At 52.4% G+C, this 18,234-nt stretch overlaps 8 protein-coding genes across 8 annotated transcripts; 3 read left to right on the forward strand and 5 right to left on the reverse strand.

The window, feature by feature from the left end:
* Nucleotides 1-3,136: 3,136 nt before the first annotated feature.
* On the forward strand, nucleotides 3,137-5,451 carry BDV17DRAFT_285629 (Poly polymerase; the record flags this gene model as incomplete). Its single annotated transcript, XM_073760745.1, has 9 exons — nucleotides 3,137-3,231; nucleotides 3,407-3,477; nucleotides 3,534-3,598; nucleotides 3,630-3,700; nucleotides 3,749-3,822; nucleotides 3,877-4,729; nucleotide 4,774; nucleotides 4,901-5,257; nucleotides 5,293-5,451. 9 exons carry the CDS (start codon nucleotides 3,137-3,139, stop codon nucleotides 5,449-5,451), a joined length of 1,746 nt encoding a protein of 581 aa, XP_073610017.1.
* A 309-nt stretch (nucleotides 5,452-5,760) lies between these two features.
* On the reverse strand, nucleotides 5,761-7,785 carry BDV17DRAFT_277870 (major facilitator superfamily domain-containing protein). Its single transcript, XM_073759473.1, has 4 exons — nucleotides 6,753-7,785; nucleotides 6,600-6,705; nucleotides 6,275-6,550; nucleotides 5,761-6,224 (listed from the first exon to the last, which is right to left on the reverse strand). The coding sequence occupies exons 1-4, from the start codon at nucleotides 7,588-7,590 to the stop codon at nucleotides 6,062-6,064; spliced, it is 1,383 nt and encodes a 460-aa protein (XP_073610018.1). The 5' UTR covers nucleotides 7,591-7,785; the 3' UTR covers nucleotides 5,761-6,061.
* Nucleotides 7,786-8,580: 795 nt separating this feature from the next.
* Nucleotides 8,581-9,648, forward strand: BDV17DRAFT_285631 (uncharacterized protein; the record flags this gene model as incomplete). Its single annotated transcript, XM_073760746.1, has 1 exon — nucleotides 8,581-9,648. One exon carries the CDS (start codon nucleotides 8,581-8,583, stop codon nucleotides 9,646-9,648), a length of 1,068 nt encoding a protein of 355 aa, XP_073610019.1.
* xlnD (beta-xylosidase XylA) lies at nucleotides 9,574-12,128 on the reverse strand (the record flags this gene model as incomplete). The annotated part of the gene is made up of 1 exon (XM_073763463.1): nucleotides 9,574-12,128. One exon carries the CDS (start codon nucleotides 12,126-12,128, stop codon nucleotides 9,732-9,734), a length of 2,397 nt encoding a protein of 798 aa, XP_073610020.1. The 3' UTR covers nucleotides 9,574-9,731.
* A 682-nt stretch (nucleotides 12,129-12,810) lies between these two features.
* BDV17DRAFT_296609 (purple acid phosphatase family protein) lies at nucleotides 12,811-14,356 on the reverse strand (the record flags this gene model as incomplete). The annotated part of the gene is made up of 2 exons (XM_073763324.1): nucleotides 12,811-14,174; nucleotides 14,224-14,356. The coding sequence occupies 2 exons, from the start codon at nucleotides 14,354-14,356 to the stop codon at nucleotides 12,811-12,813; spliced, it is 1,497 nt and encodes a 498-aa protein (XP_073610021.1).
* A 211-nt stretch (nucleotides 14,357-14,567) lies between these two features.
* On the reverse strand, nucleotides 14,568-15,995 carry BDV17DRAFT_18268 (haloacid dehalogenase, type II). Its single transcript, XM_073754968.1, has 2 exons — nucleotides 15,562-15,995; nucleotides 14,568-15,495 (listed from the first exon to the last, which is right to left on the reverse strand). Exons 1-2 carry the CDS (start codon nucleotides 15,722-15,724, stop codon nucleotides 14,945-14,947), a joined length of 714 nt encoding a protein of 237 aa, XP_073610022.1. The 5' UTR covers nucleotides 15,725-15,995; the 3' UTR covers nucleotides 14,568-14,944.
* Nucleotides 15,996-16,266: 271 nt separating this feature from the next.
* Nucleotides 16,267-16,850, reverse strand: BDV17DRAFT_296611 (uncharacterized protein; the record flags this gene model as incomplete). The annotated part of the gene is made up of 2 exons (XM_073763325.1): nucleotides 16,267-16,707; nucleotides 16,776-16,850. The coding sequence occupies 2 exons, from the start codon at nucleotides 16,848-16,850 to the stop codon at nucleotides 16,267-16,269; spliced, it is 516 nt and encodes a 171-aa protein (XP_073610023.1).
* Nucleotides 16,851-17,381: 531 nt separating this feature from the next.
* BDV17DRAFT_296612 (uncharacterized protein) lies at nucleotides 17,382-18,202 on the forward strand (the record flags this gene model as incomplete). The annotated part of the gene is made up of 3 exons (XM_073763326.1): nucleotides 17,382-17,485; nucleotides 17,533-17,729; nucleotides 17,787-18,202. The coding sequence occupies 3 exons, from the start codon at nucleotides 17,382-17,384 to the stop codon at nucleotides 18,200-18,202; spliced, it is 717 nt and encodes a 238-aa protein (XP_073610024.1).
* Between the last annotated feature and the right edge of the window lie 32 nt (nucleotides 18,203-18,234).

An 18,234-nucleotide genomic window follows, 5' to 3' on the forward strand; every position in this document is an offset into this window, starting at 1 on the left:
TACACTGTTCAAGATACCAAGGTCAGTGGCACGCGGAATCAGATACGTTGGGGTAGGCTTTTGATTACCTTTCCTTCGTCGCACGGACTGCATGCCACACACTGTCAGTGAATATGGCGTGACTTACGGGATGCGGGGTGGAGAGGGTTGTAGGACTCACTAGTTGTTAAATCCAATGCGACAGCTAGTTCCGTTGCAGCGCTGATTATGATAGCAAGGAGTTAGTTTGTTTTCAAGAAATATAGGAAGGGTGAAGCAATTCGAGCGTACTCCGCAATTGATATTGCCTTGTGAGCAATTGACGTTGGGATCGTAGTTGGCGGCTCGCTGAAGATCTTGACTAACGTCAAGCTCAGATGAGGACACTTCGTTCTCAGAAACGGTAGTGTCAAGCGGAGCGGGAGCGGCGAGTGCAAGGCCGGCGAAAAGGGCAATGGCAAAGTGGGTGAACCTCATTCTGGTGGTTGGAAGCAGGTGAATAGCAAAGCGTTTTGGTCTTGATATTGCTTTAAAGGTTTGTAGAAAGAGATTGATTTTGGGTTGGGAGCTCTGAGAATCGGAGTTATCCTGGGGGTATGGTCGTATTTATAGACAATCTTGGGTCTACCTCCAGCTCGAAGCCGTCTGCTAGAAGGGTATCTTACTGACTCCGGGATTGCATTTAGTTCCTTTTGGACTGACTTGAAATCACATCCCGAATGTGGATACTCGGTGTTTGGCTCAATGTATATGATCTGCATCGCGTTGCCCTAATTGAAGTGAGGGTGTTCCAACCATGCACGCTATCACCTTACCTGCAGTTTCTACCTGCAGCCGGAGGTCACTTGGGACCATCATAAATCGGAAGGATGCAGTTCAGCCCGGCCCCAGTGAGCGGGGTTGACAATCCATAGGTACATGAATTTGGTTTAGGAATGGAGTTAGTATTTGGACTTTCAGAGAGAACACGTAGCAGAACGGCAACATTTGGTAGAGTTGAAATGTCAACTCCTGAACTAGATAGAGAGCGTACTTCGACGAGTCCTCCGTCTCACTCAAGTGAGTCACATGGACCTGATCTATGCTTATTGCTTATTTCAGCCCAGGCTTACTGCTATCATGCCCCCTGGCCCTTGGCGGTGCAAGCCACGTGTCTCGCGTCGTGGCTCAGGGTGGCTCTTCCCTTCACGAGCTGCATGGATTGGTTTGTCTTGAAGATCTGTACCCTAGATTGACCGGTCGATGTGACCTACGGCAACAGCCGACAGGGCCGATCTCCCGAATGTCACCTGGTGGAGCGAGAAAGGTCGCTTCGCACTCCTGAGAGAGCGGGGTAAGGCTCTGTGAGAGCCTACTAGGATGATGACAAGACGAGCAAAGCACTATTGTTCGAAACCCAACTGGCTTTCGATATACTGAGAGGCCCTTCTACCCAGACCCCAGGACGCCGCTACGCAGGTGGAATGCAACACGAGCCCCCCACCTTTACCACGCGAACGTCTGCGGGGATCAGCACGAGATCGCAATTTAGGCGTCTTTGTACATACTCTGGGTGATTTTTGAGCATTCTCAGTGTCAACCATATGGCAAACTTTGGATGAGGGTGGACAACAGCTAGAGATGTATAGGCTCGAGCCAGCCGCGGCAGTTATCGCGACACTGGACCCTTTCCAAGTAGAGAAAAAGAATAAGGTTCCCATTCTAGTTTCCTTGAAAGATATACTGGATTGCCTTATCGACCTTCTCCAAAGTGTCCAATTCCCATTCTAGTTTCCTTGAAAGATATACTGGATTGCCTTATCGACCTTCTCCAAAGTGTCCAATTGAGCCAGTGACACTATGTCAGCATCTGCACAGTACACACAGACCACCCATGTGATGCTTCGCCATGAAGCTGATGCCCTTGGAGCGCGCACGCATAAGCAATTTCGATCCTTCCACTTGAGGGTGGAACAGAAATAATTCTCCAAGGGCCGATTGTCCGATAGATCTAGGCCCCAAAGAACACCCCAAGTTCGCAGGATCTTTGCTCAAATGCCCAATCCGAATAGTCTTCGCCCAACGATGGCCAGTCCAATATATCATGCATGCTCTGATCAGGCGATCCAGATGGACTGCCTCATCGGCAAACAAACAAGGTGGCACCCTCAGCTGTTTAGCGCTCAGACAGAAGTGGAGATATAAGAACTGGCAGTGAGCGATGCTCCGAGAGTTCGCGATGAGGCCAACCCGGTGCCTGTCGAGACTATACTCATGCATCTGTCTGCGGGCACCAATGACTGGCAATGGAGGACAAAAGAATGTAAGCCTTGGAAGAGAGATGTGACGTCTGATTTGGCAAACGCAAGCACAAGGGCGCGAAAGTGACAATCACCCGACGAAAAAGATTTTGCTCGTCTCGAGGGGAGAGACGACAAGGCGATTCGGACCTGACTACCTGAAATTTCTAGAGGGAGGAAGGAGCACCCCGAGGCCCCGGGGGGTAACCACATGCCAACAGGGGCGGTCTTGTGCATTCTCAATAGCTGGCATTCCCTAGTCTTGTCCATGTCTTGGATGGTATGCCCACCTAAGCATCATTAAGATCAAGAACAGCACCGAAGATGGGATACGGACAGCATACCGTCCGGCTCACTGCTTAGGCGTTCACCCTTTGGCCTTTCAGTTAGCAGTAGCGCTTTGACCACCATACTCTCTGAGACGAGATGTTGCAGGTTTCTCAGTAACATGACATCTAGTTTAAAGGAGGCTTACTCAGGCATGTTCATTTTTTTCCCGATGGCTCCTCGGACTATACGCCAGATGCCCCCATTGATTGTGCCAGACTGTCAGTGCCATAGAGAGAAGCCGCGAGAGATGGGAGAGATGGTCTGCGGCACAGTGTGACGCTTACAGATGGCGTAGCTGCTTGCAAAACGAAGTTTAGGGTTGGGGATAACGATTTGGTGGAGGATAGCAGGCCGAGCCTGTGCTGGAACGAGTCGGTCCTTACCGGACGATATTTGGATTACTGCCAGCTAAGTATTCATGAGGTGTATATTGCTCCCGGCGTAGACTAACGAACGCTCTGAGCCGCTGCATCAGTCAAGCCCGGCTCCTACTCCAGGCCGTGCTCAGGCAAAGTCTGCAGAAGTTCTGTGATGAGGCCTAAGTCAACATGACTAAATCCTACATTCTTCTTTGTCCAGTTGGAAATGCAATGATCGTGAAGCTCCAGCTCTCTTTGTTTCACTTCCTTACTCTCTTGACGATGTGTGAAAATGCGGGTTTGTTCAGTGAATTCAGTAAGTGGCACTTAAGGTTTCATTTTTTCATGTGAGAAAATGGGAATAGCTTCAGACCACTGTATTTTTGTACCTCTCATGAACCCCATCTACCCCATCCCCCACATTCCCTGACAGGAACTCAAGAGATTGAACTCGTTCAGCGAAAGGGCGAATCCCGGGTGTACGCATCTGGTCATCACGCCGAAGGAGGTGCAGAGGAACAGCTCCCGAGGTGAGAGGTGTTTATGATTTCTGTACGGATCTACAGTTCTCATCTTTCTGATGTAGTCACGAGCGAGCACAATGCGTATACGACCGAGATCGTTTCACTTGACTGGCTTCTGAAATCCGAAGTGGCGGGGCTGCCCTCTCCCCGAAGCGAAGTATAGGGTCACATTGCCGGGGGAAGGAAGTCAAAATGTACAGGCCTTGACTGGACAGGTTGCGGGCGTGAAGTAGCCTCTGGATGATGTAGAAGATTATGAAGCCGTTATGGCTCTTAGGAGGATGAGGACTGGGGTTTTCCCGGACACACAAAAGCCCATCATCCCGGCTCACAAACCTTGCCCGTTCAAGTGTAAGTCTTGGGAGATCCGAATCATGTATAAGATAACTAACCTGGGGTTGACAGATGAGTTCTCCATTTTCATCGACGTGCACGGGCATCCATGGGATGCAATGATGGTGCAAAGCACATCCCAAGGCAAGACCAACAATTACTTTCATCCGCAGATGCTGGTGGACTCATCTGGGACGCGCTTTGTGACCTGGGCTTGCTGGGGCCGCATAGGTGATGCTTCGAAGCAGTTGACGACAGCCCCATGTGTCCAACGCGCCCCAAGAGCAAGCTTCAAGTTACTTTTTTATAAAAAGCTCGGGATCTGGTGGAGGACAAGATTCTGGGACGGGCCTCGTGAGGGCAAATTCCGCTTCATGGCGCCAGGCTACGTCTTTAGTAATCCTTTTGATATCACAAACCCCTACGACATCACGCTCAGTGGGGCAGACATGGGCAAAAGGATATATAACGTGCCGGCTCCAGAGTACTCATTGCCCCAGGCTGTCCAAAATGTTGTGGCGCTCATACTGGAGAAGAAGCTACTCTCCAATGCGACGGTGTACGATGCGCAGAAACTGCCACTGGGTCAGGTCAGCAGAGAGACGATTCTTGAGGGTCACAAAGTACTGGCCAATCTGGCGGACTTGATCAGGCCACAGGACTTGGCTTGGATGGGACATCGTCGCCCGTTGGCAGAAGCCACCGCACTGTTGAGCAGCCAGTATTTCAGCCTGATCCCCCATGTGCTTGGGAAAAAGGAAACGTCCGTTATATCAAGCCAAGGACGAATTGATGAGGAGACGCAGCTTCTTGATGAGCTTGCTGATGCCGTAGTTGCGAACGATATTATCAACTCTGCCAATAACAATTATGTGCACCCACTGGAGAAGCGACTTCGTGGGCTCGGTCTGGATGAGACCACGCCGTGAATGGTTATATCCCTGAATCTGGAGTTTCGTTCTGACGAAGAGTAGTGAATTGCCGATCCTCTGAGTTCAGGCAATTGTCTTAATATTTCCATCGCACAGCTTCAGCCCCGGTTCCTGTGTGTATCATTATCCGACGCCGTCTACGAACAAATACTTATACTGGACAGATTACTGATATTTTCCGCATCCGACCCGCTGGAGAAGAAGAGCGATTCAGATCATCAGTATCCGCGAGGCTGCCTGTGAGTAACCGAATTCTGTTATGGCACGGTTCGAACACGACAAACTTTGCCCGTATCCTGATCCAGGGCCTCCGCATTCGCCCCGATGAAGTCGCAAACGCATGGGTCATCCCTGCGCGAGGGTATCTGTCCACTTTTCCGGGCTTATCAATGGCGTTTTCTTCTGCAGGTCTAACAGCCCCCGGGCTGCTACTTCTGTGCGATGTAGGGCCTGGAAATCCTGTGAATGTAGCCTCCGCTGCTGGAGATGTTCTGGGACAGAAACCGGGCACCATATCCACAGTTTCTGCCCTCTTGATACCAGCTCCGCACTGAAGAATGCTGGGCCGGTTCAAACAAGCCTAGCGGGAACTCGAATGCCAGATGTTTCAGGTTACATGCCTGGCCTGCGCCGCTGCGTGTACGTTGCCTATGATCCTGCTCAGGTTCGGATCCGGTACCTTGTTTTTGTTGGAAGACGTAAACAGCAGTGCTAGGAGGGTTCCGTGCGGTTACGGGAAAGTCACTGTGGTAGGATGATTGATGGGCAAGGCAGATGCTCTCCACCCCCACCTGGGCACATATTTGGGCACCTTTCCTGCGCTTCTTTTTCTGGCTGGCAGTCGCAAATTTTACGTTGATCACCGTAGATAATGCTCCTAATTTACTTTCTTTTGTTTTCGTTCCGGCCTTTTCAAGACTCGCTCAAGACATGCATTTTGGATGCCATCGGTCTACCATGTCTAGACGGCCGGTTTGCACATTCCTCTGAGTGAAGCTATTATCAATCAGAAAATTGCAGTCAACGACACTATAGCTTATCCAAGATCAACCCCTAGCAAACCCACATATGCCCCCGCCATGTCTTGGAACGCTGGCAATCGAGATTAAGCAGTATCAAACTATATACCTAGAAAACACCCAAAGCTCACCCAATCAACTTCCCATGCGCCACATGCCAGACTCCATATTCAAACTCTGCCCTTCTCGGACCTGATAATAAGCTGCAGGAACAGTTCGAAGATTTCAATGTTCATCTTCCCGAATGACACTCGCCCTGTCCCGGCCATATCGCGTACATCGATATCCTGAGAAGTGGTATGCTGTTCAGATCTTCGTGGCCCAGTTCCAGTGGTAGTCCAGACAAGCCCATCTTGCCACAACGAAAAGAACTGTCGCGACGGCCAGCACACCCCCGAGCCAGATGACGACGACGGGACCGCCCACTTTTTCAAGCATTTCGCCCCCAACAGGGATGGATATCAACGTCCTGCCACGTTAGCCTCGGTACAAAAGGCATTCCAGGCAGGTTTTACTCACGCAAACGCAACGAGCCCATAAAATGTCCCAAACCGCATGCCGATCTCCTTCGCCGGTGAAATTTGTCGAACGCAGACGGGGGCGAGGCAGATGAACGAGCCAGAGACAAACCCATAAGTCGCAGAGAATACGTACAGCGCCACCAGGGAGTAGCTAAACGGGTATAGGACTGCGAAGACCAAGAACACTGCCGTGGTGACGAGCAGTATGAGGACGTTCAGTCGGCCGTAGATATCGGCGATGCGCCCGGCGACAAGACGTCCGACGCAGTTCATTCTACTGATGTTAGCCATGGCCGCTAACAATGCCTGGCCCCATAACGTACACATTCAGGACGACAAGGACATTCACACTGGTTGATGTGCTGAATCCCTCGGCGATGACATAACTCGGCAAGAGGCCGATGAGCCCGAAGACGACGAGCTCCAAGCCTACTTTGTCAGTGATCTTCTATACCATTCCCCAGATGCGAACATACAGAAAGTCGCCGCAGTCATCCAGGTATACCGAGCATCCTTGAAGCACCGAATATCAAACGCGGCCTTGAACTCCCCCTTCTTGGGAAGTCTCGCCTTGACCAGGAACGACGCCGACCCGCAGAGAACAAACACAACTAGCGCAACGATCCTCATCCCCCATTTGAAGCCAACCGTCTCCCATGCCCCGCGGTAGATGTACGGAAAGACAACACCTCCCAGCCCAGCACCAGCCATGGCCGTTCCCAGCGCCATCCCAGCCCTTGCCTCGAACCAGTGCGGCACAGACGCCATCGCAACGTTGCTAATCAGCGCCGAACCAACGCCCGCCATGATGCCGAAGCAAAGGACAAAATGCCAGTACCGCGTGCACTCTGCAGTCAGGAGAACACTCAGCGAGTAGAGCCCCGTTCCCGCAGTGACGAGTTCCTTCGGCCCATAGGCATCGAAGAGCGGACCAACAAAGACCCCGAGAATCAGAGACGTGAAGACGAAAATCCCCGAAATCCAGCCAACTTCCTGACTGGAGTGGCCCTCCAATTGATGCTGCTCAAGGTACGACTGCAAGACACCGACCGAGTTCATGAGCCCATACGAGGCCATCAACAAGAGAAACGAACCTAGCACAACCAGCCAGGACCGCGTACCCCCATCGGGAAATGGCTCCACATCATTCACCTCCTGAACAAGTGGCGTGCTCGTGCCCGAGGCGAACGGGTCCGCAGGTTCATGGTCGTTAGGGGCAGCCGGTCGCTCGCGGTTAACAGTGCTGGTAGGCTCGGCCAGCCCAGCAAGCTCGAAGCCGGAGGTGGTATGAACCTGGGGACCCTTGGTATCCATTGCACGCAATTGATGGCGTTGTAGGGTGTGAGTAGGTTGCGATGGCAAGAACAGCGGGAAAGCCAGCTCATATATTCCTTGTGAGTTGAGTCATGCTGATGCGTTGGTGCCGTTGGAGTAGGAGGTCAGCGGGGTCTGCATTTGCATCATCAAGGCCTCAATAGTTCTGGAATCTGGGCAGGGGCGGGCCCACGCTCCGATTGGAAGGGGTCTCCTATCCTAATTAGGCTCGGCTGGAAATGCTGGATAGAATAACCTTGTGGACCAGCCAGAATTCTAGACCGCCAGTGTAGTCGAGCTTGTGAAGAGCAACTATGAACGGCTCGGGGAAGCACCCGACCTTCGGTGCCCGGTCCCGACTCCCAGTTCCATCATGTTCATCTCATACTAGACACAGAGTCATAATTTCTGGCCGTATGACCCGTCACAGGCGTTGGATCTACTTCCTCCCCACCAGCCTATTGATGTGGTTCGTAATCAGATCACCCGGTTTCTGATCCCTTGACCGGTGATCCTTCTGCCGATCAGGGCTGGCTAGCTAGATGATCAGAATGCAAATGAACCCTGCGAACGACATTTGTCAGAGCGACGCATCATCAAATATGTACTTCCTCCATGTGTTTCAGATAGTCAAGGGGATGAACTAGTTATATATCTGATAAGAGTGTACGCATCAGCTTTGCTCCACTGGCCTTGCACCCTGACTTCAGCCTTGCAGATCCGCCCTGGCTGCCTGGACATCAGTGCTCTGTATAATTTTCGAGAACTCTATAGTTCATGCCCGGCTTTGCTGGTGTCAGTTTGGACTTGATCTGCGTTCAACACGAGCTCTGATCTAATTGACGAGTCTTTGTGCAGACCTCGTGTTACCCCTCTAAGCCAAGCAAAGCATCACATCATGTCTCTCGTCTCTTTCATCTCTCAGGAATCTCAACAACCTCAACAGCTCCCATCTACCTAAACAACCAACACCAAAAGAGCCTCAAAGCGATGGCCCCAAAACTAATCGCCATAGCCGGCGGCACCGGCACAATCGGGCAATCCATCGTGTCCGCCCTCCTTTCCAACTCCCACCCTCACTCCCACTCTCACGCAAAGAAATACACACCGATAATTCTCTCCCGCGCAACAGCCCAAAACCCAGACGGAACACGCAAGCTCGAGCCCGCAAAGTCCCCCTCTGGAAAAGCCTTTGAAATCGAAACCCGCTACGTAACCTACACATCCCTGGAATCCCTAGTCACCGCTCTCCGCGACATAAACACGTTAATCTCAACACTCCTAATCCCCGACCCCTCCTGGGTGACTATCCAACTGAACCTACTCTATGCATCGATTCAGTCAGGCGTGCAACGCTTCGCGCCAAGTGAATTCGCGCTTAGCCAGGAGGCGCATGAACTCGTTGACGTGGACGAAGGCAAGATCATCGTTTGGCAGGAGGTTAAAAAGGCCGTAACGGAGGGGGAAATCGACGCCGCAGCGTTCCCGGTCGGTATGTTTATGAATTACCTTGGTATTGGCATTCCGGACGCAGATGTTGAAAGGGAGGCGCGCGCGGGGTTTAGGGAGGGGGCGTTGATGTTCTACCTTAATCCCAATCCCCAAGGTGCGGGTGGTGGTGGGGGTGGTCAGCCGTGGATTGACATGCCGCTCACAGAGAACGGGGTGTATCCGACTCTCACAATGACGGATATTCGTGATATTGGCAAGTTCGTTGTTGCTGCGCTTGGACTTGAGGAGTGGGGTGGACGGGGGCTAGGGATTGCGGGTGATACAGTTAACTTAAAGGATGTTGTTGAGGTATTGCAGGGGAGGTTTGGGGGGAGGATTGTGGAGAATAAGCTCTCACTGGTGGATCTCCAAAAGAAGCATGACAAGTTTCCTGAACAGGATATACTTGGGCGAATGGACGTGCAGTATACGATTGCTTGTGGGAGGGGGGCGTGTGTTGTTGATGGGGTATTGAATCGGCTTTGCCCTGAGGTTAGACCTACCACTGTGAGGGAATTTGTGGAGAGATATTGGCCGGTGTTGAGTGATGATGATCTTGGGGACTAGCAAACGGTTGATTGTTTATAGTATATATCCACGTTAGATCATGCCCTGCTGCTATCCCATCTACACCCACCAACAGCGCCACTCTACAAATCCCCCTTCTCAGGCAAAGCAGGACTCGTTGTATCCTCCGGCCAAGAAAGAATAACCGCCTCCTCCCCCCTCAACTCAAACCTCACAACAACACTCCGCTCGTTATTCAGCGCCAGTTCATACCGTCCGGGATACAGCACCCGATTCCCCAACTCATCTGTCCTCGCCACACTCCCAATACTCACGGGGATAGTCAGCGTGCGCTCATCACCAGGTTGAAGAGAGCCCAGTCGATCAAAGCCCACGACCCATTTGTTAGGCAATGGTTCCGGGCCCGCGGTAGTGTTCACGTATAGCAGGGCCGTGTAATCCGATTCTCGCTCCCCGGTGTTCGTGATGGTGGCCGTGAAGTTGTGGAGGGTCTGGTGCTCGACGTATGCAAGCCCGGGATGAGGTGTGCTGAGGATTTCTTGGATGTTGAAGCTTTTCGCGGTCTGATTCCTACCGGACTCTTCGAAGGTCGTGTAGAACAACCCATGCCCAAACTCATACACCGGCTCCCCGGTATACCACATATACGTCTGACCCGGGTTATCGCCCCTTGGTCGGAGGTTCATATCAATTGCCGGAAAGACTTCCGCATAGTCAGCAGGGTACTGTGTCGTGACGAGCCGTCCCGCAGGCGCCCGTTTCCCCGTGATGATATCGCGCAGTGCATCTCCACCCGATTGACCGGGATACCCGCCCCAGATGAGCCCATTGACGTTGGGGTTATCCTTCAGGGAAGAGGAATCGACCTGTCCGGCGCCCATCTGGAGAACAATGAGTGGTTTTCCGAGCTCGGAGAGACGGTGGACCAGGTCGAGCTGGTTTCCGGGCCATGTGATGTTTTGTCTATCTAGTGCCTCTGCTTCGAGAGTGTTGTCGATTCCGCCGGCGAAGATGATCGCGTCGGATTGTTGGGCTGCGCGGAGAGCGGCATCAAAGCCGGATGTAGAGTGGGTGTTCAGGTCTGTGCCCCTTGCATAGTGCACGTTTAGTTCTGAGGATCGGAATGCGTCGAGCGGACTGATGAGGTACGGTGCTGGACCGAAGTAGTTACCCTGCAGTTCATCCGTGACGTTCGCCCAGGGCCCGATGACTGCGACGCTTGAGATGTTGTTGGAAAGTGGGAGCGCACCGTCGTTTTTCAGCAAGACGATGGACTCGACCGCAGCCTCGTACGCAAGATTCCATCCGTCTGTCTCAAGGACATCCTCCCAGGTGATATCACGGTAGGCAGCGTCCGGTCCATCAAAGTACCCCGCCGAGACAAGATTGCTATAGAGCCTAATGACACCGCGCTCAATGTCGCTTCGCGAAACTCGGGACTCCTCAAATGCATCCTCAAAATACCACTGGTAACTCGTCCCACAATCAATATCCGTTCCGGCAAGAATACTCGCCGCACTAGCACCCGCTTCATCAGACGCATAGCCATGCGGATTCCAGACATTGTAGACCGCGCCACAGTCCCCGGAGACATAACCGTGCTCGTGAAAGTCAAAGGTCTCACGAAGGAGAGTCTGCAGGAAAAACCTATTCGAACAACTCGGCACCCCATTCACAGAATTATAAGAGCACATGAAGCTGCGCACCTTCGCGTCGCGGGCCGCAACGAGGAACGGGGGCGTGTAGTACTCACTCAACTCCTGCTGCGTGATAGACATGTCATTGCCCAACCGGGAATGGTTATTCCAGTTCTCGATATCGTACCCGGCGTAGTGTTTCGCGTTCGCAATGATCTTGATCGAAGAGTCGGAGTCGGAGTCGAAGTTGATCCCGCCTTGCAGAGCCGTGATGTACTCGTACCCGTATACGGACGCCAGGAATACGTCCTCACCGGGTGTTTCTTGTCCACGGCCCCAGACAGGATGGCGGAATGTATTAATGTTGGGACTGTAGACGTCTAGACCGCCGAGACCCGCATTACTGAACGCGCGGAGCTGAGTCGATACAATCTCCCCGATCTGGTGGATCAGACTTCGGTTCAATGCCGCCATGGTGTTGATCGGCATGGGGAAGGAGGTCGCCCAGCGGAAGTCCCCATCATCTGGGAACGTCGCCCGTGCAACGCCATGCAAGGCCTCGCCCCAGACTTGGTAATTGGGTAGACCGAGACGCGGAACACCGAGGTTTGTATTCCCCGTTTGGTTGACGAGTTCCTCGAATGTAAAGAGGGAGACGAGCGATGCAGCGCGCGTGTGTGGGTCCAGCGACCGGTCGCAGATGGAGGTGCGGCTTAGGGGTCCTGAGGCACAGTCGGGGAAGGAGTGGTTTAGGAGTGCCAGGCATTGAGGGAAGAGGTCGGGGTTTGCTTCGACGTTGTAGTCTTCGTAGCTGGTGTTTGCTTGGGAGAGGGCACCCTCAATAAGGGCTACTCCTGTGAGAAAGGAGGCGAGCGTCTTCATGGTAGCGGACAATTGCCGATGTTCCTGGCCCTGAACGCCACCGGGGAACTGCAGCTTTATAGCTGTGGTGCCCAGGAAGAATCCCCCGGACTATTGCCGATGGATAAAGGAGAGCTTTGGAGGAGCTCCAAGCGCCGATCGGTGTGCGAGACGCGGGGACCCCGCATTTAGCCTGAATCCAGTGGGGAGTATGTATAGTACACTGGATTGTTGTACAGAAGGTACTTGGTAGTTGGAAATATGTCCATGGAATCCGACGATACCGTGGAGTGGAATTGTTGATCATGAAAGTCCCTTAACCAAGGCAATATCTCTCGAGGCACTTTCAGAAGCTCCCCATAGTCTGAATGGAACCAACCTCGGAGCCAGGATCACGGCAGTTACCTTCGAGGCTTGCCAAGGCGATGATCATCCGAGTGCGGACTGGGCGTACATCACAGCTCCCTCTTTAGCCGGGGGATGAGTCTGTGCGTTGGAGGTAGGGGGTAAACTCATTCGCGGGTGGCCGGGTAAACAGCAGCTGAGCACGGGATATGCCCGGGGCTATGGCCGGAGTAATATCGGAAATGCTTTTACACAATTGCATGATCATGGTCATTCCAAGTTTTGAATCTATCCTGGCTCTAATTATCCAAAAAGCTATCTATGCCAATCCCACCCCTCCAAAACGTTCTACCCAACTTCACTGCCTAACAAACCTCTCCCCATGAGTCTTATAAAGCGTACTACTATCCAACACATCCCCACTAACACTCCCAATAAAATCCACCTGGAGGTGCTCCCTATCCAAGAACCTTATCGTCGAGTATGTATAATCCTCGTCATTCCCAAACTCGAGATGCTCCGGCTTACTCCAACCAAAACTCGACAACCCCTCTATATTCCCGGCCGCCCCAGAAACAATATACATCGGCGCTTTGGGATCACTCATCCCATTGGGGTCCGCCTCATCCTGATAAACAGGCGCGAACCGCTGCGCGTTATGCACGTGGCCAAAGACAGCTATGTCCACGCCGTACTTGTAGAATATCTCCTCGAAGGCCTCCTGGCACGGCGTGCAAGATGAGCCAGATGTATACCAGGGTCTATGCCCCGCGACGAGAACCCAAGGTGTGATATTGCGATCAACGCTGGCCAGATCCGCCTCTAAAAATTGAAGTTGCTGATTCTTACCCCCAAACGGGCCCCCGTTCAAACCCGCCGACCCACCCTGCCCACTCGGCGCATCCTCAAAGTCCGTCTCTGTATTAATCATAACGATATGCGCCATGCCGTACTCAAAGGAGTACCAGAACGGCGGTTCGGCGAGTTCACGCGCCTGATTCGCGAGGACTTGTGCGGAGTAATTTGAGCTCGCCGAGTCAAAGGCACTAGGCATCGTCTTTCCGAAGCGGTGCATGAAATCCGTGAAGTTTTTCTGCCCGTCTGGGCAGAGGCCTGTGAGGTAGGGGATTTCGCCGCATGCGGCTTCGTGGTTCCCCGGGCTGGCCATGTAGGGCTTTCGGCCAGATATCGGGGCGAGTTGGTCATAGAAGTTCTCGAGGATAGCCTGGTAGGCGTTTTCGCCGTCAAGGAGGTTGTCTAGTGACAGGAACCAGTCGTCCGCGTATGCGAAGTCGCCTGGGTGGATGATGAACTCGTAGTCGTCGACTGTGTTCGCCAGCCGCCCGATCGTGGTGTGGTTTAGTGCCGGTTGGATATGCGGGATTGTATCCCGTTTGCTGGTGTCGCCTTCGATGGTGAATCCGTCTTCGCCGTAGACGCCGAGGTCGATTACGGCGTTTATGGAGAAGGGGGTTTCGTCGCCTGGACTCCGCGGGGAGAGAAAATGGTCTGTTGAACTGTTCGTTGAGACGATCTTGTAGTAGTATATTGTCCCCGATGTCAGGTTTGACAGGACCACGACATTCTCGTAGGTCCTTGAGGTTGGGTACGTGGTTGATGCAGACGAAGCGCAGGCGCGCTGCTCGAGACTTGCACTGGACGTGCCATATTCCACGCACGGCTCCTCTTGCTGCGCGTAGGTATTCCAGCCAATTGACACAGCTAACAAGAATCAACATTCACCTTCTCTAATCAGGTAATACCATCTTACAGTTAGGCCCATAAATAGCAAGCCGCTGCTGAACCGGCGTGCTCGTATCCTCGGGGATAGCAGGAAGATTCGCCTTCGCAAGCACACAAGCCGCCAAGAACGGGGCAGACCGAAACGAAGTCGAGAAGCGCATGGTGAAGCTCTTCAGAAACTCAAGGATAAATCCTATCCACGCCAACAGCCGACCGATCAAACTGTCAGCTGGCACCGACACCGGCACGGACGGCAACACCCTCATATATAGCCCGAGCCCGACCCATATCCCTCCGAACATGCTTAAATCACTTGATACGCAATATCTGCCCCTGTAAAGTAAACCCAACCCAATCAAGGGCCTATCGTCAGACACGCCGAGTCGTCCGTCGGAGGACCTGCAGAAAAGGAATCTCGCGCCGCGGATGTCGCTGATCGCGCCCCGGCTAGCGGCCACATGTGGTGATTGCCGATCGTCGTTGGCCATTCAGCGGGGGGGCTTTATTAAGCCGGTAATTAAGCTTGATTGCCAATTTGGCGGGGACTGGGCTGGGCCGAGGTTCACGTTTTTGGGGATGTATATTGCTTTTGTCTGGATTCTAAAGTCGACGACGGTACCTATGGGTTTCTGCTGAATTAGGGTTCATGGACCGGCCGCTCACATTGCAGGGAAATAATAATATCATCCAATTTCAATTGCCTAATGAAATACTCCCTCATCATTCCTGACTCTGAACCGACTTGTCAATCACTCCGCCCTCACAACACCAACAACCTCCTCCAAACTCCTCACCACAACCGTCGGCCTGACCTCAGGCAGCACATTATCAACCCACCCCGCACCCCCTCGATCAACCCAAACCGCATTCAATCCCACACTCCGCGCACCCACAACATCAAACGGATTCCCACTAACCAGCCACACATCTTCCAACTTCTCACTCTTCCGCACCTTCTCTGCTAGATGTCTATACGCGGCGGGAGCGGGTTTATACTGCTTGACGTCCTCGACGGAGACGATATCTGCGAAAGTGGACGCGTGAGACGAGAGGTCTGATGAGCGGTGCACGGAGTTCGCGAGCATGGAGTGGGTTCCGTTTGAGAAGATGACTGACGTGACCTTATCGGTCGGAATTTTGCGTAGCGAGTTCAGTGCGCCCTGGGCGTCTGGGAAAGTTGAGAGGTTATCGTAGGCTTGCATTAGGTTTTCTATCTCGGAGTCATTAAGTGACTCCCCGTGTTCTGATAGTGCGTGGTGGAGGGCGTTGCGCGTTATGGATGAGAAGGGCTCGTAGGTTCCTGGTTTTCTTTCTCAGCATATCCATTCACCAAATGGAAATCCCGAGGTAAATGAGTATACTTTACCCATGCTATTCAACCGCCAGGTATACTCAAGTTGATACCTTCGCCACAAGGTCGAAATGGACTGCGCTTTGTCCGGGAAGTGCGATTCGAGTCGCTTGGCGATGGACTCGGTTGAGAGAAGAGTCCCGTAGAGGTCGAAGGCGAGGACTTTGTTGGTGGCCATTTTTTACTATTGTTGTTGTTTTCAGTTTGGAGTTATGTCTGGCCTTGAAGGTGAGTAGGATGGGCTTAAGCCTTGGTGGTGCAGGATGATGCGGGGAGCTCCTCTGCTGACTGAGCCCGCTGATGACCCACGCATTGCAAGTCTATTGCCATGTCTCACATCCGCAGGGCTATCCCTGCTTCTACCGTTGCAAACAACACAGGTCTCTTCGCGCTGAATGCAGAGTCGTGAGCAATAGTGGGCCGGGCCATAAAGTCGGTTGTCAGGATTGAATTCAGACGTTGGGGCGTTCATATGGGACAGATCAGAGAGTCAGCCGGAGGCTCGTAACAGCCTATCCACGTCTTACCGTAAAATTCTTTGATATCAACTGACATATTTGTGGATTTGTGTATGGTGAAGATGAAAGAGAATTAATAGATAGTAAAAGGAATCTAAGCACCTGCGGGACACCTGCGGACAGTCCATGTCTAGTATGCACAGGGAAATAGCATAGATACTGTTGCAGGGATCGTTGTTATTGTTGCACAGGCTTAACAAAGCTAGAACTCGCAGAGGCAAAACCCTCCCTCCTCAAACGCAGTATTCGCCTCCTGAGGCCTCATCCCACGCTCCTTCATCGGCTCAAGCCTGTGCGCTTTTGCTTCGTCCATGGACATGGTAGTCCCCTTCGCTACCTCGCTCTCACCACGCCAGTCACCCCGCTGAGGGGGGACATTCGCAGAAGAAATAACGCAATGATGCGGGTCCATCAGGGACAGAGCGAGGATCTTCCGATGGCCCGGTCTGGTCGGATCCTCGAGCGAGAATGGGGAGACTCGGTGCTGGAGGGTGTTGGGGAAGGTTATGAGACGGCCCTCTTTGGTCTCCACGCTTCCAAGCTCCTGTTTGATTGAGTCTGTGTTGCGCCCATCGATATGATCGAGGAGGCCGTAGACTTGCTGTAGGGATTGGTGCTGGTCTTGTTCGTGGTCTACGGGTAACTGTCCGATGCGCGGTGGCGGAAGGCTAGCGAGCTAGTTGTAATGGCAAAGGATTTCGGTGCCCGTACCTTTTGTCCCTGTAGATCTAGAGACCTTGCTTGGTAGTCGGCGTTGCATTTGAGGAAGGTAATGGTGAATAACATCCAGGGACTAGGTTGGGTTAAAAGTCAAGCGCGCAAAGTACGAAGGCATAGTCTGTGGAAGGAGCACCCCTGAGCCCTTCCCTGCAGTGCGGAGGTAACCGGTTCCGAGAGGAACCATGAGCTTCACTAATTACGGCTCAAACAGGACAATAATGCTTTTTCATATGTCAAAAGTAAGGGCTCGATGAGGTTAGACGGGGGGTGGCGCTGGGGTCAGCAACGATCTGCAAGAAACACAGCCCTATGCGCGACTTTTCTTCACCACCAGGAAAAAAGCCTCACAGTGCTGCTAAGAGGGCGGTGTTCAACCCCTTAAACTTGTTGCTGCTGCTCCCAACTCTCAACATCCTCATCTCGTTATTCTCGTGATTATTCTAAGCCTTCATCCCTGATCTGTCTTCAGCGAAGACTTGGACTGTTATCTGTGGTTATGTGGAAGCCCCCGCTGAACTTCTTCAGCGTGCACTGTACATCGATCCCTTCCCAACATTGATTTATTTTGACAAAGGTTCAGATGCCTACATTATTTTCATGAGCATTTCAGCCTTGGTCCTGCTGTATCCTCATGGGAACCTCACGCTCGTCGACGCCTTTTTCTTTGGCGCAAGTGCCTCAACTGGGACGGGGCTGGATACGTTCGTTGTCCGCCCCATCACGCGTGAGGCAAAGCTGACTGGCGAAGGGTCAATGCCAAAGAGCTTACAGCCTACCAGCAGCTCTATCTGTACGTTATATCGATGCTCAGCAGCGTCGGCTTTATCAATGTCGTTGTGGTAGTGCGACGACTCTATCGCTTTCAAAAGCACCTCAAGGAAGATAGTACCACTTGTGAAAGCTTCCAGGACTTCTACGCAGATAATGGTGGCGAACAAGAGGATGGTAATTTGTCATCTGCCCCAGCTTTAGTGTATGCTGGCTGATATTGGGGAGACATAGAACAGACCAGGGCTGTTGGTCTGGCCGCCGTCACAGCTCAGGAGCACAACATTGCCCAGCCATGCCGCTCCGCGACGATTCCAATAACGACGGTTGAGAAGTCCCTTCTTACGAATTACCGGTCCAAGAAGATAGTTGGTGCAAGCTCCGATCCAGAAGACTATCTCTCTGAGACAACGCCATTGCTGGCCGTTGGCCAGCCGCAATCCCATGCGATATCCTTGCAGTTGCAGGATTTCGATGGACTAGGTGGCATCGAATATAGTTCCATGAAGCTTTTGTTCAAGATTAACCTGTTCTATTATTTTGGGCTCCATATTTTTGGTGTAATCTGTCTGCTGCTCTGGGTTCAGTATGCGAGTCCCACGTACACAGGGTACATAAACAAGTGCGGGCAGAGTAGCATCTGGTGGTGAGTTTTTTTTTTTTTTTTTTTTTTTTTTTTTTT

The sequence above is a fragment of the Aspergillus undulatus genome, assembly GCF_047715775.1.
Source record: "Aspergillus undulatus strain CBS 261.88 unplaced genomic scaffold BDV17scaffold_104, whole genome shotgun sequence".
NCBI lineage: Eukaryota > Fungi > Ascomycota > Eurotiomycetes > Eurotiales > Aspergillaceae > Aspergillus > Aspergillus undulatus.